The 27240-nt window shown below is 37.6% G+C and overlaps 1 protein-coding gene across 1 annotated transcript in view; it reads left to right on the forward strand.

Annotated features, from left to right (window-relative positions):
- Positions 1-27240, forward strand: part of CNTN3 (contactin 3) — a 350216-nt gene that overhangs the window by 237317 nt on the left and 85659 nt on the right. The window contains exons 6-11 of the mRNA XM_003264908.3: positions 8063-8266; positions 9467-9569; positions 10078-10262; positions 13752-13888; positions 14856-14985; positions 17385-17535. Of these exons, the coding sequence (XP_003264956.1) occupies positions 8063-8266; positions 9467-9569; positions 10078-10262; positions 13752-13888; positions 14856-14985; positions 17385-17535 (910 nt within the window). The remainder of the gene's footprint in view (positions 1-8062; positions 8267-9466; positions 9570-10077; positions 10263-13751; positions 13889-14855; positions 14986-17384; positions 17536-27240) is intronic.

The raw sequence follows: 27240 nt of genomic DNA on the forward strand, positions 1-27240 counted from the left end.
AGATGCTTCCCTGGAAGAAGCATTAATAATGAAGACAATGAGGCAGGTGGATCACCTGAGGTCAGGAGTTCAAGACCAGCCTCATCAACATGGCAAAACGCTGTCTCTACTAAAAATACAAAAATTAGTCGGACATGGTGGTGGAGACCTGTAATCCCAGCTATTCGGGAGGCTGAGGCAGGAGAATCACTTGAACCCGCAAGGCAGAGGCTGTAGTGAGCTGAGATCATGCCACTGCACTCCAGCCTGGGCAACAGACAAAGACTCTGTCTCTAAGAAAAGCAAAAGTGAAGATAAGGGGTGGCAATATATTGTACATTTACAATGTGATGAAAGATGCTGGTACCCAGTGGTGTCAGTTCCTGAAAGAAAATGGTGGAACTGAATATAGTGGTATAGTATCTCAGGAAACTGTTATCTCTTGGATAAGTGTTATCTCTATTACCCAGTAGAAATGGCTCATATATGCTCAACTAAAAGCAGAGACTAAAACAAGAGAGAGAGAAAGGAAATAGTGAGTACCAAAGTCTTAGGGGCCTAGCATGAGCTTTGTGAAGCTTCGTGTAGGAGTTAGGACACCATGGTAGCCCTACAAAGGCAAGAGGGGAAAAAATAAAATAAGACAGTTAAGGGATTGTCAAGCTCATAACTTGATCTCTAGATATCACTGACCTAGGACAAGGTTCAACAAACCTTTTCTTAAAAGGTCAGATAAACATTTTAAGCTTTATGAACCATACACTCTCTTTTACATCTACTTAACTCTTTATAGCATAAAAGCGGCCACAGACAATAGTAATTGAATGAGTGTGATTGTGTTCCAATATATTTAGTTAACAAAGCAGGCAAGTTGTAGTGCACTAACCTCTGGCCTAGAACCAGACCTAAAATATGAGGTGAGAAAGGAAATAGCATTTTTAATGTTTTTCCTCCTTGGTCATTGTTCTCCTTATCTTAGGACCCTCACAAGTCAGACTTGGTAGTATCCTAAATCAGAATGGATTAGTAGACATTTATAGTCTAAACAAGGAAACATACAGTATATAATAGTGTCATCCACAAAGCAACAACTTACAATACAACTTTTAAAAGATAAAGCAGCGAAATGTTAAACATGCTGATAGATGTCTTTTGCTTTACAGTGCAGACTCTTCAATCCTAACCATTGACTATGTGTTATTTGAACCTTAAATTATCCTTAGTTTTCTGCATTGTTTTAGATCATTGGGTACATACTGCATCCGACTTTCCACCAAAGTGGTGTGATTTGTAAGCATCAGAGCAAAATCTTCTTCCTGTTTGTATAAATCGGTGATAAAAATCTTGAATGACATCAAGCAAGCTTTCACACACTTTTAAATATGCTTTGTTTTAAAGTAGGTCAGACTTCCCAGTTGGCATCACAGAAAATGGCCCAAGTTACTTTTAAATTTTGCCTAACTGCAATTTTGTTTGACATAATTTCTTCTGGAAAGTGGCTATAGAAGGATTAAATGTCCTTCATAATAGAATTTTACAATGGAACTACAAATAAAAACTTAAATGTCAGTATTATATGTATTAACGTATCTCCAGGTAAACGCCAGAGTGACATATTTCATGTTAAATTGACTGGTCTTATACTTAAGTGACCAGGGAAGGAATGTAGCTAGAGGCAGAATGTCATTCATCACATATTACTTTTTAGAAAGCAGAGTTTCAGGACTTCATTTTTTAAATTTATGGCTTTGACTGGTAAAACTTCTTGGCTTTTGAATTAAAAAAATTCGTATTCCTAGTATTCACATAGCATTGTTAATAGAAAGCCCACTGGCCATATAGTTTGGCATAATGTGCTTGTGATTTACACAAGAGGTTGTGAAAGGTTTTGTAAAGTCTAGCTTGTTTGAGTATATCAAATTATCATTTTTATTACAGCTTTTTATTTATCATAGTACATAAAATGATTTTGAGAAATCTCCAAAGAATGCTGATTTGATATGGATTTTGCTTTGATACAATTAACATTTATTGCAAACGCAGAATTTTATGATAAGTAAACTCTGATAGTATTACCATAGATTTTTTTTTCTATATTCAGAATGTATAAATCACATTATTCTCAAATATTTTCAGTCAGAATGATATATATTTACATATATATATATAAACATAGTCATGGAGGCAATAAATGAAAAGTTAGTACAGCTCTTCTCTCTAAGACATAAAAGTTATGTTTCATTCCATCCATTCAGAGAAAGTCTATAAACAAAGATAGGTGCTACAAATTTCTGCATACCTCTCATGACAGTGTACAACTCTATTAAATGCAAATTTGGTTTTTTTCTATGTCTTCGAGGGTGTGAATCTTTGAAAAGAGTAATCACTCATTTATTTGTTTGGGGGTTGTAGTTTGATATCTCTTTTGGAATACCTCAACATTATATTGATCTTATAATCATATTAAATAAAATCTGATTCTTCTTGAGGCTTTTCAATTACAGCCTTTCTTTACTTTTTTTTTTTTGTCTCTGTTCATCTGTATTTTTTTTTTTTTTTTTAATTCTAGCCAAAACACTTAGCGCCATACCTGGCATATAACAAACACTTGATCATTGTTAGCTATCATCATTTGTGTTAATTTCCTATTGCCAATATAACAAATTACTACAAACTTAGTGGCTTTAAGTCAGCAGTCCCCAAACTTTTTGGCACCTGGGATCTGTTTTGTCGATGAAATTTTTTTCCATGGACTGGGGTGGGTGTCGGGGAGAGTTTGGGGATTATTCAAGCACATTACATTTACCTATTGTGTACTTTATTTCTGTTATTATTACATTGTAATATATAATAATTATACAACTCACTATAATGTAGAATCAGTGGGAGCCCTGAGCTTGTTTCCCTGCAACGAGATGGCCCCATCTGGGGGTGATGGGAGACAGTGACAGATCAGCAGGCATTAGATTGTCATAAGGAGCACACAACCTAGATCCCTCACATGTGCAATTCACAGTAGGTTTTGTGCTCCTATGAGAATCTAATGCTGCTGCTGATCTGACAGGAGGCAGAGCTCAGGAGGTAAGGTGAGCAATGGGGAGCAGCTGTAAATACAGATGAAACTTCACTTGCTTGCTCACTGCTCACCTCCTGCTGTTTGGCCTGGTTCCTAACAGGCCACAGACCAGTACTGGTCCGTGAAAAAGGGGGATTGGGAGCCCCTGCTTTAAACAACACACATTTGTTCCCTTACAGTTCTGCAGATTAGAAGTCCAATGCAAGTCTCATTGGGCTCACATCAAGGTGTCAGCAGGGCTTTACTCCTTGGGGCTCTAGGGGAGAATCCATTTCCTTCCCTTTTGCAGCTTCTGGAGGCTGCCCATGTTCCTTTGCTCTTGGCCACCAGCAAGTGATTATATGGCTTAGACCTCTGCTGGTGTAGTCATACCTCCTTCTGTGACTCTCCTGCCCCTCTCTTTCCCTTCTAAGGTCCCTGGTGATTACAGTGGGCCTACCAGAATTCACAGCGAGATGGCTAACGTAATCACCTTTGCCATGTACATTACTTCCCTATTGCTCTTGAAACAAATTACTACAACACAAATATATTCTCTTACAGTTCTGGAGGTCCAAAGTCCAAAATCAGTTTCACTTGGCTAAAAATCAAGAAATTGGCAGGCCTATGTTGCTTATGTAGTTTCAAGGGGGCAATCTGTTTTTCTGCCTTTCTGGCTCCCTTTGGCCACCTGCACTCCTTAGGTCATGGTCTCTTTCTCCATCTTCAAACCAAGAGCACAGCACCTTGAAATGTCATTCTCTGGCTACCATACCTGGTTCTGTGGTCATGTTTCCTTTTCCCTTACTGTGACCCTCCTGCCTCTCTCTTATAAGGACTCTTGGGTTTACATTAGGCCGATCTGGATAACCCAAGATTGTTCCCATCAAATGGTCTGTGGATTCCCCCTTGTCATATCAAGTAACATATTTTCAGGTTTCAGGCATTAGAGTGTCGACTTTTTCTGGGGACAGTTATTCTGCCTACCCCACCATTATTAGGCCCAGACTCTCTCTTAAGCTTACATTTGAATCTGCCAGCCACTCACTGAACATTTGTGTCTAGACCCTCAGTCTGAGTCTCAAAAACTATTTTTACTATACCTTTTTCCAGCCCCAGAGTGGCTCCTCCTACTTTTCCTGTTTCTTCCATTTCTCCAAGCTCAAAACCTTAGAGTTAGTTTTTCTTTGTTGTTCGTCAAGGATCTTTACTCTCTTGATTTTCTGGGGTTGTGTTTGGGAGAATTGGTGGAGGAAGATCATTGGATTATTCAGTTACATATCATCATTTCAATAGGTAGACCATATTATTTTGCTTTTAATATAAAATTATGCTTATTGTGCTGCTGAGATACAAAGAGAAAGGGATTGTTTATAAAACCATTTTTTAAAATGGCTTTCAATACTATGAAGTATATAGGATGTGTATTTTCTGGACAGTTTTATACAGATCACTGAAATTTTGCATTGAAGGGTTGTTCAAGAATGTAAGCCCAGTGTAATTCAAGGGATATTAGTATACCACTCTGAGATAGACCTCCTAATTTGCCTGATTACACTATTTCCTAAACGAAGGATGCAGAAATCCTAACTTCGACAAAACAGAAGCTTCTTTCCATTTGTTGTCAAGGTTTATATGAAGGTTTAGGCCTGCACAGCAATTTGGCCCATGGAGACGGTGAAATATTTTCTTCTTTGGTGGTGAAATCTGTAAATGGTGAATTTTTTTCTTCTTCCTTCAGTGGGGATCTGAGAGTAGCCTCACACTGTTTTTCTCTTGGATGCTGTCTTGCCTTCACTTGCCTGGAGGGCAGGTACCAAGAATCAATCAGGAGTCAGTTTGCATATTTAAAGAATGGGAGTGACGTGAGGGGATTGTCTCAGCGGAAACTGGGGAGAGGGACAGTTACCCCTAGGAAAGGAAGTCAATGAAAATGGGCATTCTCTCAGAATTCAAGGGGGAGGAGCAATTTTAAATACAGAGGAGAGTCTGTTACTCAATTTCAGAAACCCCATGTTGAGATTCCCTGAGACACATACACCAAGATGGGACTAAAGGATCAGACTTATACAAAAAAAACTGGAGAAGTTTTTTTATTAAAAAAAAAAAACAACTGGAAAAAAGGTGAAGGAGCAGAAATGGGCAGAGAGCCTCAGACTGCGAGTCAGGTCCCATGTTGGTGAACAGAGAGTGGGGAGGAAAACTTGCTTAGGAAGAATGTCAGACCAGAGCACAGTTCTGAGGATACCGTAGCCGTAAAAATGGGGAGTTGCCGAGCCGAAGTTGCCCATTAGAGAAATCCTTCATGGGGCAGGAACGAGCCAGCATTAGCACCTCCATCCAGTTCAGTACTAGGAGTAGCGCAGGGAGGTGTGTGGCCACAGTGCTCCTGGGGTAGCAGGTAGAGGCCGTCAGTCAACTGTGTTCTGTGCCGTAGGTTCTCTTGAAGTGAAACCTAAGGAGGAACCTCCATGTCTGCACCCATCTACACCTTGATTTGTGCCTATCCACTTCATTTTCATTTTGGGAGCAGCCTTAAAATGATTTTAATTTTGGCTTTCTTCCTTCTCCTACCAGTCAATCAGTTACTGTGTCATATAGGCAACGCCACTACAGTATCTCTATAACTATATAATAATGTTTAAGTATCAATAATATTAACCTTTAGATTAAAATAAACATTATAAAGGGAGTTATGCGCATATTTTGAGTTAAACATTTTGAATCAGAATTATATTTGTGATATGTTGCATGGAGTTATTGTTCATACATTCTTATTACTGTATAATATTATCTTGCATGAATTCACCAGATTTTTGGTTTTCTGACTCTGAATAAGAGTTCTTTTTCTCAGCCATTTTTTTTAGTATAAACTGGGTTAATAGGATTGACTTTTTATTCCTAATGCCCTGCTAAGGACTGCTATATTGGAGAACAGTAGATATCTGGCTGGATAAAAGGGAGAAGGACAATCTTGTTAGTTTCATGTGTGGAACACTTTGGAAAGCAGAGAAAGATTGCTTTCCCTCCTTTACTGCAAAGTGAGGTTGCCGGAGTTGGGGAATGTTGGGGTGGAACTGGATGCTTAAGAGCAGCAGGAAGACCCTGAAGGGCTCTTGCTACAACAGCTGCCAGTTTTAACAACTGCAGAACAAACTCAGCCTACCTTGCTAGTGTTATTTTCCTCTGTGGTTTACTCAATACTATTGCAAGAGAAAAGCATCATTAGGATAGGCATGAGAATAACTATAGAGTAATGTTTGAGATGCATTTATTTCATACAACCCAATAAGTGATTTTAGAGCTCACGACTTCCCACATGACTGACTGAAATTTCATGAAACATTTTACCACTATGACAGCATGATTTAAAAATCAGTTTGAGGTTAAAGCCAATGTTTCTGGATGTCTGTATAATTTGTAGTTGGCTTGCTAATATTTGGAGACATCAAGCATTTGCATTGTGAATGGGAATTAGTCATCATGTTTTATTTCTTCTAGGTCCTTAGCATGTTCTCTTCTCTGCTGGCCTTTTCCCGTGTTCTTCACTCTACTTGGAGCGCTTTTATCCCTGCTTGTTGGGGTGTTCTCCTGTCCTTTAAGGCCTGTTCTTCAGCCATGAAAGAATGGCACCTGTCCTTCCTCTGAAACTCATGGGAGCTCTCATCTAACCCTTCTCCTTATCTCATTGTTATTTGCATATTGATTTACTGTTCCCTTTACCAAAAAGAAATACCTTCACCAATGGAATTATCTCTTAAATATATTTAAACTTGTTATTCATTAAATTTATTTTGATTCCATGTTTTCCAAAAGTTTTTTTTTTTTTTTTTTAAAGAAACTCTATTGGGAAAGCACTACAGTAATGAATCAATACAGTAGAGTTAATGCAACCAAGAGAAAATAGGGCTCAAGAAAGCAGGAAGCCAGTGAGCCAACCACGGTAACTGTGCTTAAATCTCAACTTGGCACTGAACAACCTGGGCCTCCAGAACAAAGTGGCATATTATTATCTAGCCCTCATTATCACAAAAGAGAAAAACAATGGTTCCTTTGCAGAAAACTGATTCACCTTGGCCATAAAGTTCAAGAAAACTCTCATACTGTACTTTACATAGATGTTAGTCAGTAGCATAATTGTATCCTTAACTAACTCCATGAATCTTTATTGAGGACCTACTAAATGCCTTTGAGTGTTTCATTTTGCTAATTTGGAGGAGGGAGAAGGGCAGGTGAAATAAAAACTAACATCGCTTGTTTAACAAGTGATAGGAGGACAGACAAGTAAGTAGAATGTTACGTATTGATAAGTGTTTTAGTTGAAATAAGCTTAGAATTACTCTATATAGGAGCTTCAATCCAGAGAAGGAGGATTGAGGAAGAGTTCACCTGAGGAGGTGATTCCTTATGCTGGAACCAAGCTTTGAAAACCATTTGAAGGTTATCTCAAAGAATGCGGTTGGTGTTGAAAGTGGAGAAAGCCAAAGACAGGACAGAGACAACAGGAGTTACAGGCCCCAGAAGCAGCATGTGCAAAAGATTCAGGGACAAAAGAGAGCATGGGGCTTCTCAGAGGCTAAGGTTTTCAGCAGGACCTTAACCATGAAGGGCCTCATATTCAGGTTAAGCAATTTTGCATTATGCCTGAGAGGTTAAAGAACTTCACTAAGTTTGATGTCAGGAATTGACGTGATTAGATTGTTAATTTTGAAATATCATGGTAGAGGCAGGATGGAGATACGAATTAAAACTGAGCAAGACCAGAGAAGCTTGTTAGAAAGTGCCTGAAGCAGAGATATTATGACAGTAATAATATTGTCCCACCAGGATGCTAATCAACGGTGTCCTCTATAATAATAAAGAATAAATTGAGAGTTATTTCTCTTAACTGCTTCTCTTCATGGCCTGCAACAAAAACACTCAGCACTACTTGGAAGTAAAGTTGATGTTTGTATAGATGCATTAAGGACACAATGGAAAACTGTCCTTAATGATGGAATTTCTTTCTCTCTTCAACAATTTTATTAGAACTGTCATATGCTTGGATCTTCAATGAATACCCATCGTTTGTTGAAGAAGATAGTCGGAGATTTGTCTCTCAGGAGACAGGGCACCTCTACATATCTAAGGTGGAGCCATCTGATGTGGGAAATTACACATGTGTGGTGACAAGTATGGTGACAAATGCCCGAGTGCTGGGCTCTCCAACTCCTTTGGTGCTACGTTCTGATGGTAATGAAACTTCTCCAAGTGCAATTCTGAGTGCAAGTGGTGCTGAGGCCGCAAACAAAAGCAACTGGGAAAATGTAAAAAGTACATCTAGAAGAATTGTCACTTCGTGTTTTTTGGCACAAAGACTATTTTATGAGTACGCTGACAAAAATGATTTGATAAATCACAGTCCTTATGCATAATTCTTACCCAGGGCAAGCTTCATAATTTGCAGGGACCAGTGCAAAGTAAAAATGAGTGCCCCATGTTCAAAAATCATTAAGAATTTTAAGACAGCAGTGGCAAAGACTTAAACCAAGCATGAGACCCTTCTGAGCCCGGGGCTCAGTTTGCACTCCCATGAAGTCACCTGTCCTGACCTTTGCCAGCTTGAGGTTTTTAAAGCTCTGGATATTTTGTTATAGGCTAAAAAGCATCACTAAAAAAACCGTTAAAGAAAAAAATCTGTTTCATCAACACCTTGATGGTTGTTTAAGGGGAGTCTATGAGCTGCCGAGGAAGCAGATCCGTAAGCCTGGGTAGTTGACCCATTTACACAAAACCATATCTGATACAGCATAATGCTATGACCACAAAGCATTGAAGCACTTTTTTCCAGTCAGTTATAATTGAATTTGACCTTTCCCATTTATGAAGTCATTGTTTCTTAACTCCAGGGAGCCATTTAATAAGTTTAAGATTGGTATCTCTGCTACTAGGGTATCATTAAGTAAATTCCCTGCCATAATTTTTGTTCTTTAGGGAAATTTCAGGAAGCAATAATATATATGTCAGTTTGACTAGCAATGTCAAAATTGAATACACAATTTCAAAGCCTCCCATTTCGTGTAATGTAAAAGGTTTAGTGGTTTTCTTGGGACTGCTCTGTACGTGGTAACCTATGAATCAGGAAACCCAAAGTTCTTAAATGTTTATTAATATTGCATGTTTGACCCAAGTTAGTTCAGGGTTTTTAAAGCTCTGGATATTTTGATATAGGCTAAAAAGCACCACTAAAAAATTATTAAAGAAAAAATCTGTTTCATCAACAACTTGATGGCTGTTAAAAGGGAATCTGAGCTGTGTAGACTAAATTTTATTTAATTGAAATCACTAGAAGAGCTGGTTCAAAATGGGAGCAAAAGAAAGTTTTATTTAAGAAAAACGAGGCAATTCTAAAGGAAATATTGAAACGATTAACTTTATATTGTGGATTTATAGGTGTGATGGGTGAATATGAACCTAAAATAGAAGTTCAGTTTCCAGAAACTCTTCCAGCAGCTAAAGGTTCGACTGTGAAATTGGAATGTTTTGCCCTTGGAAAGTAAGTTTTATAACATGTACTCCTATGTGCTGAAATATTAGGTTGCTATAAGGAATCAGGATGGTTTTTGAAAGACTCTTCTTTTTTATTTTCTAAAATTTACTTTCATTTTGAGGCAAAGGAAAAATAAAATGCAGGGGAAATGCACATATAAAATTTAGTTTGAAACTTTAATATTTAAAGTCGATTTGAAGAAAATTACTCTGCCTGCCTAATTTCATAAATTGGTGGGTGTTTTTTTTCTTGTTCATTTGCTGTAATCTAATACAGTGGGTCTGTATTAGGCTTTTTGCTTGAAATCATGTCAAGAAAAATGCAGTTTATTTTATTAAAATATCAACTTAAAGAGTTAAGTTAAATCTTTTTATCAGGTTTATATAATTGACCATTGAAAGTGGTTTTCTGCATTTAAAATCCTGTGCCTTCTTGTTCAATCTTAAAAGCTTTATTTTCTCAAGTCGAAAAGGCTTCCAGACAATAGCAGACAACTTGACGATTTTCTTCTTAGTCCCATACCTCAGATTAATTGGAGAAGAAGTGATGGGCTGCCATTTTCCAGCAAAATTAAATTAAGGAAGTTCAGTGGTGTGCTTGAAATCCCCAACTTCCAACAGGAAGATGCAGGTTCCTATGAATGCATTGCTGAGAATTCACGAGGAAAAAATGTTGCCAGAGGGCGTCTCACTTACTATGGTGAGCATCTGCTTTGGGCAAATTGGAGTTTTAGCTTTTACTTTCTCATCTATAAAATATGGTTGTTGTTTAGGGGTAAGAGATTATAGCAGAATCCCAATGTTCAACTTGTTGGTTAAACGTTTTGTTCAACATTTTGTTAAGTGATGATAAACATTTATCATAGGGGGAATTAAAAAGAAATAAATTTTTGTAATGAAGTTGGCGACATAATATATTCATTTTGCATTTTAAAATGATTCATGCAAAGATGAAATATTTCATATTTTTTTCCTAAGAATAACCTCTCACACACTTAAACACATTAGAGAGAGAGATCTCTTTTCTGTTTGTCTTCTCCTCTAGAAAACAGGTTGTATATCTTTCTTTGTTACTTCTACTAAAGAGAAAAAAAAAAAACTGCCTTTTGAGAAAAGTTGCAATTACTGTATTAAGCAAACCACATGAACTCTGGCTCTTGTTGAGTTCTTCAGTGTTATTCTATCCCTTCCAATAATGTATCTGTACTCTGTTTGCTGCCTTTAATTTGCAATCACTTTTATTTGATGTACTGCTCAATTGGGGTAAGGAAAGAATAATAATGTCACCTTTATTTAGAGTCTATTTGTAGGAAAATTAGATTGCCTTTTTTTGAAATTTGTTTTCAAACCTCTTATTTTAAGAAAACTAAGTTTTTGATGAAAACATGACTTAGAAAAAATAAATATATAATTTTACAAAACGGACTTATAAAATATATGGAGACATATATGTTCAGCTCAGTGAATATGTATTTGCACTTTAATCATTACAAACATTGTAAAACTAGTGGGAATTGACCACTCTTGTAAAAGGTAAATTGCATTATATTCTATTTATTTTAGAAATTGGAAATTGAAACATCTTGCAACACATCCTTGGAAAGCATATGTGCATGTTGCAAAGAAGAAAAGTTTGCAAAGGCAAATACTAAAATTATAGGTCTTATGACCCCCCCGCCTTGAAAAATATGAAGTCTACCAGTGCATTACTTCTGGCATGATTAACACTTGTTATTATATTGTAAGATTTTAGGATCTGTCAGAAACAAATGGAGGCATTGTTTGGTAGCATGAGTCATTCTGTTTTGTAACTCTCCCATCTTGTTGCATAATTAGTTTAGAATGTATAGCACAGAACTTACCCAGATTTCAAGGTGTTTGGGTTCCTAGGATTCTATGGAAATAGGGGGTGAGGGAGCAAGCACTTAACCCATGTGGCTGTCCAGCTCGAAGGCCCCAACAAAGCAAGTAACCTTTTCTCATACTCTAGCTTAGTTCCTTCCTTCTGCGCAACCACTACTTGATCTAGGATAAGAAGTGACCACTATGGGAACACACAGGATATAACAAGTGTATTGATGTTTCAGTAAAAGTATTTTTAGCTCTATATAACAGAAACCCTGTATACATAATAAACAATTGTATGTTTCATATGATGAGGAGATCCAAAGCTAAATGGTCATTTAATTACCTTGTCATCAGGCCACAACCCAGTTTCTTTGTGATTACTTTTTCTGCCCTTGTCTATGTTTTTTCCCTTTTTCTGCATGTTAGTTTCCATTATGATCACAAAATGGCTGCCAGCAGTGACTAGCACATCAGTTGTTACTCATCCTTCCTTTCTCCAAAACATCTAGAAGTCCTCTCCTCAAACCTCACTGGCTACATGTTCATTCCTAAACCAGTCACTGGCAAGGAGAAATTAGATTGGACAATTAAGTGCTTCACTTTGGAACAGAGAATAATGTCATGTTTCTATAGACAATGTGAGGTCATGGAAGAGTGGACAACTGAATTAAAAATTGGTGTTATTTTAGGAATAAGGAAGAGAGGAAATGAATGCACAATAGAAAACCAACAGTGTCTGCCATACTTAGTAAAAGAGGTAGACTATTGCTTTAGTCCATTGTGTAGGTAATGTGATACATACCTAAAAAATAAATCAGAAATTAATGGCATAAAGCATTTCATGAAAGTTGCCTTACAATTTCTGTTTAACATTAATATATTAAGTAGATGCCATGCAGTTCTCTGGTTATCTGCTCTAATATTTCATGTGAAAAATAGTCTATAGAATATTTGCATCTCATATGATGGAATAAGGGGAGAAATCAGAATTGTTGTGGCAGTTATGATTTCAGGATTTTTTAGTCCAGCAAATTATCCTCCCATTTGGAGAAGAGTATTACTATGGGAAGCTTGTGGGATTTTTTTTTTTTTTTTTTTTTTTAGAAACTTGGGTCTCTATAAGAGGCTGATGTGTGAGTCTATTCACCGTCATATTCCATCTCAGGCTGATCATTCCTGAAAGAAAAAGAAAATGTGTTTTAATATAGAGAGAAGTGATTTGGTACTGAACTGCACTTCATACTGAGCAAGTTATATATATATATATATTTACACACACACACACATACACACATAAAAGAGAAAACTTAGACCAATACATTTTCTGTAAAAGCTAAATAGCCATAGTTTCTTTTCAGTTTCATTTATAAAAAAGTAATTTTATGAGCTAGAAATGAAAAGACAAATCTTCCCATGGTTGCAATTAAATAGAAATAGATAAACTGTTTCTCCATATGGAGGATGGAAATGTGAATCCCACAGTACACATCACATGCATAATGCAATGTGAAACCAGTAAGACATCTCACCTCCCAGTTTTAGATTTAAAAGACAAGCTGAGACTTGGCTGGATATACTGTATATAGTAAGTGACTTTCATTGTAAGTGGTACGATGGTTTCATCTGTAAAATGAATTTTCCAAATACCCTCTAAAGCATAAGTCGAAAATGATAAATTCACTTGATTGAACTTATTTGCATACATAATTTAAAGTTGCATCAGTTACTTCTTTTTCTGGCAAAAAATCACATGATTCAAGTTGAACCAACTTATCCATCTTTTCCTGCTTTGATCTTAATTCACTCAGAGGTTCTTAAGATGCTCACTGGTTTGTATTTAATTAAGTTATTTCTAACTTGTGGAAAATATTTTTTCCTCGGCTCATAGAAGTTTCTCTCCTATGGATGTTAATTTTTAGTTCATAATTAAGAACAATATATGCTGTCATTCACTTATTACGTTATCATCAGTTGTGATCTCATGATTCAAAAATACACTTGGAAAACAAAATCAGTTTTGTGTACCTGTATTACTGTCTACTAATAGATATCTAAATAATATAATACAGTGCTCAGAATTTTGAAAATAGAGAAAGCATACTTAATTTGCCTTAGGAAATAACAGATTGCAACATCCATCCTCAAATGTAGAAACGTTTCATACAGCCAGTGAGTAGATACTTAGTAAATGAAATATAATTCTAGCCTCTGTTCTCAAATCAATCTGTTTCTCCTTATCATGTCCATTTCTATTAGTCCAGATAAGATAATAAAATAATAAAAACATTTTATTTGCCGGGTGGTTTAAATTTCTTTTCTTCTCCCTTTTCTTTCGTTGAAGCAAAGCCCCATTGGGTTCAACTCATAAAGGATGTGGAAATAGCCGTGGAGGACAGTCTTTATTGGGAATGCAGGGCAAGTGGCAAGCCCAAGCCCTCCTACCGATGGCTGAAAGATGGAGCAGCCCTAGTGCTAGAGGTAAGGTAACATGGATCTAAAATGGATTTAGAGGCCTGGTAAATCCACCCTTTCCTCACGTTGTGTTTAGCACATGCTTTCTTTAGTCTCTAGTACCAAAATAAACCATTGAGTTTGCACACTTTCCTTTACTTCTAAGCAGCGGTACAGGAGGAAAAATATCAAATCAAGTACCAAGTCTGCCAGTGAGGAGAGCTTTTCAGCATGACATTTCACTGGGAAGAAGTCACGGTGTGAATTCAGTCTGTAAAATAATCTACTGTTTTTTGGTATTGAAGTTAGAGAAGGCCTTACTTTAATCAAATTTAGGATATAATTTCCTTTTCCTGTTTGACAACTTGGTGTGGCCTCTGGAGAATGAATGTATCTATTACTTGGTTACCTTGTTATGTAAGTACTTATTTTCTCCATCACTCTTCTTCTCAAGCCATGTCATTTTTGCCCTTTTTTTGTATACTAAGTCAATTATGTTCTTTCAATTTCCGTACCTAACCTTTCATACTACCTAAAAACTCTGGTAAATATATGTGTTTCCCAGAAACCTTTCTAATCCACAGATTTTATAATGTTTTTAACTTGCATGATTTGAAAAAATATAGTGAAAACATTTCCAACTGATGGCATAAAAATCAACCTCATAAAACATTTTTTAAAGTCATGGTACATTTTTAAGAAACTTTAACTGTAGGGGAAAAAGTGAAATGGTTGCATATTTTACCTCTTGCTTTGTTATCTATTTTATGATATACTTTTGGACTGAAGGATGTTAATTCGTATTTCTAATGTGTAGCTCTTATGTAAATTAGTCTTTCACATTTAAAATAAGGATAAGGTTAAATTTCAGGCCATCCTGTCTAATACTCTCAGAAAAATGCAGGAAGTTTGTGTATGCGTGAAATGATAGTCAGTTCATTTTTATTCTAAAGTGGTATGTTTGTTTATATGAAAGATTTTTATTATCATCTAGGAGAGAATACAGATAGAAAATGGTGCCCTTACAATATCAAACCTAAGTGTGACTGATTCTGGAATGTTCCAATGCATAGCAGAAAACAAACATGGCCTTGTCTATTCCAGTGCTGAGCTCAAAGTTGTTGGTAAGACTGATTTTCTCTGTTCTTCTCTTAATTTTTTGTCTTAAATCTTTCATTGTTTCCAGAAGCAGTAATATTTACTTTTCATATTAAGTTCCTACATCTAATAATCTCTACAGTATTACAACACGATCATTCAGTTTCTAATCAAGGCATACCTTTTAACAGTTTCTAAGGAAAAACAGCAATTATGGCCAGAATTGAGGACCAAGGGTTAAGTTAATCAACAGTAGGAATCAAATATTGGCGTAAGATATCCTTATCCACCTCCAATATTACCAACTAAGCAAAGCCTTTTAGGAGAATAAGTGATTTTGGTGTTCTCTGTTGCCGGTCCATAATAGCAAATACCAAAATTTGAATCAATCATATTTGATTCAAAAAGAGTTGCCTTTGCCTTTAGTGGCTCTGTTAGAAGCATAACGAATTAGATACATTGAGGCTTTCGTTGTCCAAGGCTCCACTACTTGAAATTATAGATGATCTTCTTCTTGTACTTTAGGTATAGGAGAAAAGGAAAATGTTCTATCATATTTAAAGCAATTGTCCAGAAGAACATTTACATTGCAAATGATTGAAAATCCAAGCAAAACGCCATGGCATAGTATAGCATAGCAGAGATGAATGGAAGGAAGGGAGGAAGGGAGGAGGAGCAGGAGGGCTTGCTCATCAGTCCATGTTATTAAAATGGAGAATTTGGATTTCAGCATAATTTAGTCCAGCGTTCTAATATCATCACCATTATCAGGTTCTATATGATGTTTCCCAATGAAATGAATGTATTACCACGGTCATTCTAGTGGAAGAAACACGGCTGTCTTAATTGCTCAAAGGGAAGTCAAAGTGTTGCATGCCATTGGCCCCATATAACCTGATTTGGGTTAATACTTATTTCTGAACCAATCCATATGGTTAGCAAGTGATAAGGCCCTGCATGATTTAAGTCAGTGTTTCTCAACCAGGGACAATTTTGCCCTGAGGGAAATTTAGAAATGTCTGGAGATATTTTTGTTTGGTGTGGGGAGGGAGAGGACCAGTGTGTGGTATTAGCATCTTGTGGGTGAAGGACAGAGAGGCTGCGAAATATCCTACAGTGCACAAAATAGCTTCTCACAAAAAATAATTATCCAGCCCAAAATGTTATATGTCAAGAGTGATTGAAAAACCCTGCTTTAATGGGCTCTCTCATCTCTAGTGCCTGGCAGTTAGAATTGCATCATCTGTACCAGGAGGACTGATGCCTGGAGGGATGATCAACTGAAAATCTGGCTGCTGTTATCCATGATAGAGAAGTAGCATATTATGACAAAAAGAGGGAGGAGTTTGCATATAAGTGTTAACTTGAAAGACTGTAATTATATTGTAATAAATTAAGCTGATGAGCCATAGTTTATCCATCTTTAAAATGGGTAGAGTCCTACTGTGTGGGATTGTTGTGTGTGAAGGAATACGAGGTGCATAAACAAAAGATTGTATTCACATATAAACAAGTTTTTGTTTTAACAAAAATCACTCTTTTAGGATTTTAATTTTTAAGGCCAACAACCTCTGGATTCCATGTTTTCTTTACCACAATCACATATATAATTACATAATATGATTCACTCTAAGATTTCCACTCATCAAATAAATAAATTGTTTTCACTTGGATTTGCCATAAGACACAGCATTAGCTATTTGGGAAATGCACTAGGTTTTTAACGTTTTTCACATTTGCAGTAAAAGGAAGAGTGATTTTTTTTTTATTAACATACCCTTTCATTCAAATGATACAATATTATGTATCTTAAATGTTCAAGTGTTGTTTCAGGATTAACATCCCATGAATTATTAGCATATGTAATATTTTCTACACATTATTATATTTCATGCAATATTATAGCATTTAAAATAATATGTGCATAATATTATTTTTCCCCAGTTTGGAAGTCAGCCTAATAATTTGAATATTTTATCATAGAACTTGATACATGCATATGTATGAGAATATTAATTCAGTGCTTAGCCTCAGTTCTCAAAGCTTTTGCTGAGCTTTGTTGAATGCCAGGCACTGTACCAAGTGCTATGTCCTAAAGGTTAGCAAGAGAGACAACCCTGTTCCTGTCTTCGTGGAGCTAACATTTAAAAACGTTCTATACCAAATGTTTTCCTTACACATGATTGAGCTACTTTGAATCTTCACCATAAACTAAACATTTCTGTATAAAGTAATTGTCTCACGATTTAGACTTGCTGGAAAACATAATAGCATGAATTATCCTGCGTGTGGCACACAATAAGCCAAGTAAATCAAGCACTGACACCCTGAATGTAAAGAAAACTTTTAAAACTGTAAAAGTGGACCTTTGAAATTGACAAGAAGTTTTGTAAATGATCCCCTTCTCTCCTTTCTTGCTTTTCAGCTTCTGCTCCAGATTTTTCAAAGAATCCAATGAAGAAGTTGGTTCAGGTGCAGGTGGGCAGCCTGGTCAGCTTGGATTGTAAACCCAGAGCCTCCCCAAGGGCACGCTCTTCCTGGAAGAAGGGGGATGTGAGCGTGCAGGAGCATGAAAGGTATTTTGATGTCCAGAAAAGTGTTCATTTACTTTCCTCTCACTTTCCATACTGATGTCAACATAGGTTTTAAATATGAAATGAAACAAAACAGCTTTTCAGTAGCATGTGAGATCTTTAAGAACTAAAATAGTAGTATTTTTGTTCTTTAATACCTTTGTAAGAGTATTCAGTTTTTTGAAATCTAAACACACAAAATATATCTAAGGTCTTCCCACATAGAATACTTTCTCTTAACAAGGATTTTCTTCCTGAATCGCTGGAAAGACTCAACCAGAATGATGAAGGAATGTTGGTCCCAGAAGCAGATCCACATCCCAGGACAAAGAAGAGAAGGATATATAATAACAGCACATGGCAAAGAAATAGAAATATTACTGTTATCCTGTACTCAAATAATTTAGCATGACTGGTATTTAGTTTAAGCAAAGGTGTCCCTGGTTTCCTGGTTGTAATTATAACACTGAGATGAAGAAGCAGGATGGGCTTAGTGAAAAGCACAGACTCTGGAGCTAGACCACCTGGATTCAAATCTTCATTTTTGCCTTTACTTGCTCAGTGCTGTGACCTAATCTTTCTGTGCCTCATTCCCTCATTTGTTAGTGGGAATGATAATAGTTCACACCTAATATCAAGAATTGTTATGTGAAGTACATAAATATTAATAAAGCACTTAGGTAAACACCTGCCAGAAAGTAAGCATAAGTATTGGCTATTACTGCTGCTTATCTATTATAAATTTACCATATATTTATTATTTATTATTACAGTATATTGAGTATTTATTGCCTGGGATTATGCTCAGAGTTTGTGATAAGCAGAATAATTGGCCCCAAAGCATCCCTCTCCTTATCCTAGAAACCTGTTACTATGTTATATTACATGGCAAAAGGTAATTAAATTTGAAGGTAGAATTAAGGATGGAACTAAAGTCGTAGCGGTTGACTTTAAAATAAGGAGATTATTCTGGAGTATCTGGGTGGGCCCAAAGTAATCACCTGAGCGCTTAAGAGAGGAAGAGGAAAGCAGAAGGATTGGTTAGAGACCTGTGATAATCACAGAAGAGGCAGGAGAGACCTGAAGCCTGAGAAAGACCCTGATGAGTGTTGCTGGCTGTGAAGATGAGGGAAGGGGCCAGCAGTAAAGAAAACAGGGACCTCGGTTCCATGACCACAAGAGGCTGAATTCCACCAGCAACCTGACTGAGCACAAAATGATTCCAGATTCGCAGCCCTTCTGAATCTTGATTTTAGCACATTGAGACCTATACTGGACTTCTGACCTCCAGAACTGTAAGAGAACAAATTGATGTTGTTTTAGGTCATCAGGTTTGTGGTCATTTATAATAGCAATAGGAAAGTTAACACAGAACACTACGTGAATTATCACCTTTAAATATTTCTACAGCTAATGAGAAAACAGAAAGTTAGAGGAATTAATTTGCCTAAAGTCGTATAGCCAGGATTGGGAGCCATTCTGTTTGACTCTAGGACATAACCGCTAAGCTTTATCAGTGCCACATTTTGTACAGGGAGCCCAGAATCTTTGAGGTGGTCTCAGCCATTGAAGTCATAGAGTCCAAATTATTACTTTGGAAATGAAAGGAATACAAACAATAAAAAGTTAGGCCAAGAAATGTGGATTTGCTTTTCTAAAATCACAGCATCAGATTGCACATGACCAGGTTGAACGGCTTTTAGATTATAGGCCCAAGGGTATATTTAGACAAGTTGGTTACAACAGCACAATCTGCAGTTCCTCCATTATTTAGCCGAAGATGCCTTCATTAAAAGGCAGACACAGCAGGATGACAAGATAAAATTGTGAATTGAGTGGTTCAACACAATCCAGCCAAATGCTAGGCTGCACAGAATAGATTTCTGGAACAGGAGGTTAATTAGTGATTTGCAGTTTGATTTTGTAAGCCAGTTTAAACAACTACAGACTTGTGGCACAAACTAGTTAATTTTGGCTATGCTAGAAGTTAACTCTTCATATGGAACTGCTGACATTTTTGTGTTCAAAAATTTTTTAATTGATTCAATAATGTACATGAATTAGAGATTATTTCCCATGGATATCAATGCTTTGTACAATGCTAAATCAACTTGTCCTCATAGTAGCAAATACAGTAGGTAGAGGCTTTTAATCTTAATTTTTAAAGGGGATAAAAGGATTAAGAGATTTAGCTAGTGACACACAAGGAGATATTTATATCCACATTGTATAGTGATGGTGCTGGTAAAAGTGTATAAGTTCCAGGATCTAACCTGGAATTTCTGATTTAGCCACTTAATGCTTTAACCTATACTTAGTACAAGTATAGATTCATGGCACAAACTATTTAATTTTGACTATGCTGGAAGTTAACTCTTCCTTTAGAATTGCTGACACTTTTGTGCTCAAAGATTTTTGAACACAAAAATTTAGTGTCATTAGATCAGCTCTGTAATACCTCTGAATCTTCGTTTCCTCTTCCATAATATAGAGATAATATATCCTTCCTTACATAGTCACTGCAAAATCAGGATTTAGCCTTATATACATATACATATACTGATCTCTAAGAATGAGATCATGTTATAAATAACATTTTGAAAATAAAAGTGGCTGAAAAAGAATTTTTTTGTTTGTTGGTTGGCCGTTCATTGGTTGGTTGGTCACTGCGAAGGCTGACAATCAAGGCTACCTGGACTCTCCATTCAGCAGGGATGCAGGCCCTGCTGTCTTGCTGTCCCACCACTCTCAACTCATGAACCAAAACCACTGTTTTGCGCCAGCCTTCCAGTGACATCCCAGGCAACAGCAAGGAGGAAGGTAGAAATAAGAATACACTTCCTTCCTTTTAAGAGTCTTCCCAGAAGTCCCATACAACACTCTTTCTTATACCATACTAATCAGAAATTCATTCCCTGGCCACATTTAACTGCAAGAGAAACTGGGATGTACAGATTTTTTTTTTTTCTGGGCAGGAATGCACCCAATAAAAAAAATTGAGAGTGTGTTTTTAAGGAGAGAGAGGAAAATAATTGCTAACCCAGCAGTGTCTCGTGGTAATAAAAGTTAGTTCTCTGTCCCTTTCAAGCCTTCTGACACTCTGCTTTGTATGATATATTTCTAATATCTCCCCTACAGATCATAAGCTTTCATATATGAAGATATCCTTAAAAAGAGGGAACATATTTAAGAGAGGTCCGTAGTGTTCCAATCCTCCTTAGATCTGTGGTTTGAATTTTGTTTTTATCTTTTTGGACAGCAAAAAACACTGATGAGCCAGGGCCTTGATGCTTAGGGGGAAGCCTGCTAGAAGCAATTATCGAACAAGTTGCGGACTTGAACCTTCTCCAAGTCCATGGGAAATCAGAGTGGCCGCAGTCATCACTTGGCAACGAAAGCCCCGTATCCATCGCTCTTGACTTGGTCTGCAGGCTTCAGCCAAATCAGAAAAACACATTAAATGGTAGATTTATTGTGGTTGTTAGATCATGGATTGTTACAACTTTAAAAATGCGGATTCAATCTTATTTGAAGGAGAAATGAATTCATTGGTGCATTAAAGAAGAGAAGACAATGTTTTGATGGGATATTTATGACAAAATTTGAAGTGTATTTGATTTTTTAGTTTTTTTAAGTGGTTAATTTGGACTTGTTGATGAATAAGAAACTTACAATAAAGATGAAAGCTTTCTCTAGCCTAACATAGAGGCCACTGGCAGCAAATACATTTTGATTAAGCCAATATTCTATATATGTATCATTCAAGATCTAAATCAGAAAGCAATCAAAGGATTAAATACTTTTCCTAAGCACTGAATAAACTGAGGCTGGCTGCAGTGGCTCACGCCTGTAATCCCAGCACTTTGGGAGACCAAGGCGGGTGGATCACCTGAGGTCAGGAGTTCAAGACCAGCCCAACCAACATGGAGAAACCCTGTCTCTACTAAAAATACAAAATTAGCTGGACGTGGTGCCGCATGCGTGCAATACCAGCTACTTGGGAGGCTGAAGCAGGAGAATCACTTGAACTTGGGAGGCAGAGGTTGCATTGAGCCGAGATCGCACCACTGCACTCCAGCCTGGGCAACAAGAGGGAAACTCCTTCTATTAAAGAAAAAAAGAAAAAAGAATTGGATAAACTGATAAATGTGCCTTCTATGTAAATCATATAATAGATTTGAATAATCGGCCAGGCACGGTGGCTCACGCCTGTAATCCCAGCACTTTGAAAGGCCGAGGCAGGCGGATCACGAGGTCAGGAGATCGAGACCATTCTGGCTAACACGATGAAACCCTGTCTCTACTAAAAAATACAAAAATAATTAGCTGGGTATGGTGGCATGTGCCTGTAGTCCCAGCTACTCAGGAGGCTGAGGCAGGAGAATGGCGTGAACCCGGGAGGTGGAGCTTGCAGTGAGCCGAGATCGTGCCACTGCACTCTAGCCCGGGTGACAGAGCGAGACTCCATCTCAAAATAAATAAATAATCATAATCCACCTGGTTTATAAATTTTTATAGAAGCACAATAACAGCTTTGCAATTATGAATCAGCCATGATCATGTGGATCTCAGTCAGTGAGGCACCTAAATTATAGAATCGCTTTGAAGAAATGAGAGTTGTTTCTTTCAAGTATGGAGAGCATTTCAAGCTAGAGTAGTAAATGGATTACTGCCCAGCAGAGGTCTTCAAAAAGCTGCTATGAGTAGATAACAAAGGCTTATCCTTCGAAAAGTAATTCCTGGGCTCTCACAGTTAAGTTCACATTTGAAAATACCTTGAGTACCTACTATATGCTAGGCACTAGGTATTTGTTATTTATCAGATACATCTATGCCATTGTTTGTAGCTTTTCAGGGTATACAGACAGGTAATAGGACAGGTACAATAAAACTCAGTTGGCGAAGTACAGGGTGTTCAGGGATCACCTGGGAAGGCTCTTATCTACAAAAATTAGGGATCAGGACAAGCTCTCTGGAGAAGGTGATGTCTGCAGCAGGACTTGAAAGATGACCGGGGTTTTTGTTGGAGAAGAGTATTCCAGGAAGAAGGAACAGCATGTGCAAAGGTACAGAGGCCAGTCATGGTTTGGGTACTGCCTTAGTTCATTTGGGCTACTATAACAAAATACTAGATTGGGTAATTTATAAATAATGGAAGTTTATTGCTCACAGTTCTGGAGGTTGGGAAGTCTAAGAACAAGGCACCAGTCTGGTGAGGGCTGACTCTCTGCTGCATAGATGGGGCCTTGTTGCTGCATCCTCACATGGTAGAAGGGGCAAGGCAGCTCCATTCAACCTCTTTTATAAGGGCACTGACCTTATACCCCTATGTCTTAATAACTTCCCAAAGGTCCCCCTTCTTAATACCATCACAATGAGCGTGAGGTTTCACCATGGATTTTGGAGGGACATATTCAGAGCATAGCAGGTACTTGAGTAACTGATTGTTCAGTGGACCTCCATTTTAAGGTGCCATGGGGGGTAGTGTGCAGAGAGAATTGGGCAGTAGTCGTAAGCAGGGGTGTTATTGTCAATGACAGTGTCTGCTGAATTAAGGAATTTGGGCTTTATTCCACAAGCACTGGGAGGCAACAGAATAAAATCAAAGTAGAACACATACAGGATTAAATTTCTGTTTAAAAAAGAGGACCAGCAGGGTGTGGTGGCTCACGCTTCCAATCCCTGCACTTTGGGAAGCCGAGGCACGTCGATCATTTGAGGCCAGGAGTTTGAAACCAGCCTGGCCAACATGGTGAAACCCCATCTCTACTAAAAATACAAAAATTATCTGGGCATGGTGCACACTTCTGTAATCACAGCTACTGGGGAGACTGAGGCATGAGAATTGCTTGAACCCAGGAGTTGGAGGTTGCAGTGACCCGAGACCTTGCCACTGCACTCCAGCCTGGGCAACAGAGTGAGAACCTGTCAAAAAAAAAAAAAAATCACTGGTACCAGCAGATGGGTTGAAGTGGTACCAGGACTGAAGGCAAGATCCCTCATTAGCAGCAATCCACCAATCTGAGCAAAACAGTATTACAGCCTGAACTAAAGAAATGACAGTGGGAATGAAGGGAAGCCTTGAGGAGTTTGAGAAAATGTTACATCAACAAGACCTGTTGATTAGAGGCATGATTTGAAGGGAAGACAGGGGTCAAGGATAAATCCTAGATTTCCAGGTTAGGATTCAGGGAGCATGGCAGACCCATTCAGTGTGACAGGGAACCTTATAGAAATGGCAGAAATGAGGGCAAATAGGATAAGTTCAGTTTGGGATTGGTTGAGTTTGAAGTACCGACTGAAAAGCCAACTGGATATATCCGTGCATACAAAGGTTGACTGAATGTGGAACTTAGGATAAAGACTCAGCCTATAGAATAGAGATTTATGTGTCATAAGCTTGGAGACAGTAGCTGAGCCACTGTAGTGGATACAACTTTCTAGGAAGGGTAGATGTCATTAAATGGTACAGGCTGTACAGCTTGCCTCTGAAACTCTTGTACATACAAGTTATGAGTAGAGAGAACTGCGTTACGGTCTCATTTAGTGATTTAGTGATTGATTTATTAAGTAAATGTCAAGTCACCTGGTGCTCAACTATTCTAAACTTCATAATTACTGGCATTCAGTATTGAGTAAAGGTTTTTCTTTTTCTTATTTTGGCTTTTTTTGTTTGTTTTATATTGGTATTATCCAATCCAATATTGGGTAAAGTTATTCTGCTTTTTTTCTCCCTGCAGCAAGAAACATTTTGGAATAAACAAAAATATCCTGCCCTTTTCAGTATTCAGTAGTATTTCACCAGGTGTCAATGTTTTTGTGCTATTTCATTTATTCGTTCACTTAAATCCGCCTATTTCCAAAAGAGACAAATCAAAACTGTATGTTTTGTCACTTTTAAGGAAACTAACATTGAAAAAGACCCTTGAGAATGTGAACAGGCATGGTTTGTGAGAAAGAGCCAGTTGGAGTATTTTAAAGATTATTTAACTTATCTCTATCACTTAGTGGTACTTAAAACATAGTAGCTAATTATTTTTTTAAATGGGGTCCTTCATTTGAACGCTATTGCTTATAATAGTAAATATTTTATTGCAATAACCTCAGTCAGAAGAAAGTGAAAGAATGGCTCATTGCTTCTAATTAACACATTAAAATTATTTCAAATGTTTTATGCAACATTTAATACTATCGAAAATTAAATGCCTTTTAAAGAAAGAGTGAATTTTTTTTCCAAATATGAATAACTATTATCCAGGCAATGTTTTTAAAAGATATTACCCAATCTTAATGTATTTCCTGCACATAGATAAAAGCTGGCATTAAAATGCAGTAAGCGTTATATGCTGTATTATTAGATTTATATGACATTTTTGAAAAAGGAGCAGTTTTAGGGAAAAAAATAGTGATCACTGCTTGCCAGAGGCTGGGAGTGGGTGTAGAGGTTGACTCTCAGGGACACAGAAGGATTTTTGGGGTGAGGGACCTGCTGTAGCCCATGATTGTGAGAGATGACATAACTGCATTCATCTGTTAAAATGCACAGAACTGGGCATCAGAAGAAGGTGTATTTACTGTATTTAAATTATGCCTTAATTTTAAAAGTTCCATGCAATTTTACATTCATCTCCACCCTGATCAAGTAGTTCCATAAAGGAGTTTAAAAGCTCAAGAAATGCCCCTAACTGGCCACCTTTGCCATTTGTGAAACACTGAGTAATGAGATGATGGTACTTAATAGCAGAATCTAAACTTTTGCAAATCACCAGGATGATTCTGCCAGATCCAAGACTGCTTAGCATTTCTGTCATTGCCACCCCTAGTGGCCACAGCGTCGCTTTGATAAAGATGTATCTAGAAACTCTGTCACTATCCAACAAATCTGTTTTAGGTGGCACTTCCCCTTGGCTCAAGCTTTTAAATAAAGAACAGGGATTCCTTTGCCAAAGGAATTGTGTCTATCTCCATCTCTTCCCCCTCCCCTTACACTACCTGGCTCCTCTCCTCACAGTGGAGTCCACTTTTCTTCATACTGTTCAAAATGCTGCTCCCATGTCTCTCAGCCTTCCACTGCCCCCTTCATCCAAAAGCCTGACTTTATTTTAATCTTCCCTTTCATCCATGGTCTACCCATCAAAACAGTTGTTCCCTTGCAACTGTCAGGTAGGTGTGCAAGCTCAGTGAGTTTCAGTGAATCTACCCTCAGATACGTAGCTGAGATCTCAGTGAGTGTTTTGCTCCTGTATCTTACTTTAATCTCTAACTGTTGAACCTTGAAGCACAGGGAGAAATTTATTTCATATGTGGATGCCATCATTTTTAAAAAACAGATAGATTGATGTCCCTGCCTCCTGCCTGGAAGGAAGGTACTCCATGTTGTTTACTAATTTATCATATTGTTATTTTTCACTGGGTATTATGTCCAACTCTGGGAATACATAGATGAATAAGAGACATCAAGGAGCCATCAAAAAGCCCACAGTCTGTTTAGAATGTGGATAACTAAACCATCAATTACAGTGGAATAGACTATATGATTAAGGTGACCATGGAAGTTATTCTACAAACTGGGGCATTTTAGAAGGGAAAGGGGGCACTGTTAGTAATTACCTCCAAGACAACACATGTAAATTAGGACTGGCTGAGCATACTGGACGTTGCCATCCTGCCTCTAGTGAAGGTGTTTATAGAGACTGTTGCCACATGGCCTTTTAAACCAATAAGAAGCAGACAGAAGAGATGCTGTCTCAGCCCTGGGAAGCAGGAGAGCAGCTCCATGAGGGCAGAAATCTCAAAGGAAGGGATGTAAAATGCAGCAAAGCAAAAGAGTAGGGAACATGCTGTCCAAACAGAAAGGATTGCCCAGGCAAGAAGCAAAACTGGGTATTTATTCTTTTATTCCAGTTGTGTCAGTGGCAAAGTTCACATATGATCATGAAAATAAGAAAGCCTGGCTTGAGTTCTTCCACAGATAGAAAACCATTCTTCTTCTTCAAAGGAGGTGAACATTGGAGGCAGATCTGCTCTCTTAAAGGAATGATTGAGATGCCTGGGTAAATAAGCAAGAGTTCTAGAGAGTAGAGAACAGCTTCCTTCCTGACCCGGCTTCTCCAGCCCATACCTCCATTTCTCTTATGCTTTCAGCGGGAAAAAGAAAAGGAATGAGGTCCTTTGCCAATAACTCCCATACTCTATGAGAAGATTAAGCTGATTTAAGAGTGAAGTTAATCAGGAGAAGAGTCAATGAAATCCCAGAGTTTGGGTTTGGGATGGGGCTCATGGTGTGATAATCACCTCCTCTCTCCAATACCCTACCCTCCACCACCAGCACATACCTACAGATCTTCCCCTATTAGCCACCAGACAGCTTCAGTTTCTGTGTGGGTATTTGTATCATTATTTACATGAATTATTTATGCCTAATTGACATGCATTATAGGAATTTCTATGCACATTATTCACTGTGTCAGATGAAGTTAAACATACGTCTTACTTGCTTCTTTAATTTTAGCATGTGGAAAGGGCAAAGCATGGAAGTCAGAAAGATGTGGGTCAGATCTTGGCTGTGTCACTTGCCACCTATGGAGTGTTAGACAAGTTACATAATTCCTGAGCCTTGGCTTCCTTACTGGAAAATGAGGCCAGGAATTCTTAAATAGAGTTAGTCAGCCTCGTGGGTGGCATTTGTGTGGCACACGCTCTTAGTGA

Source organism: Nomascus leucogenys, chromosome 21 (assembly GCF_006542625.1).
Source record: "Nomascus leucogenys isolate Asia chromosome 21, Asia_NLE_v1, whole genome shotgun sequence".
Taxonomy (NCBI): domain Eukaryota; kingdom Metazoa; phylum Chordata; class Mammalia; order Primates; family Hylobatidae; genus Nomascus; species Nomascus leucogenys.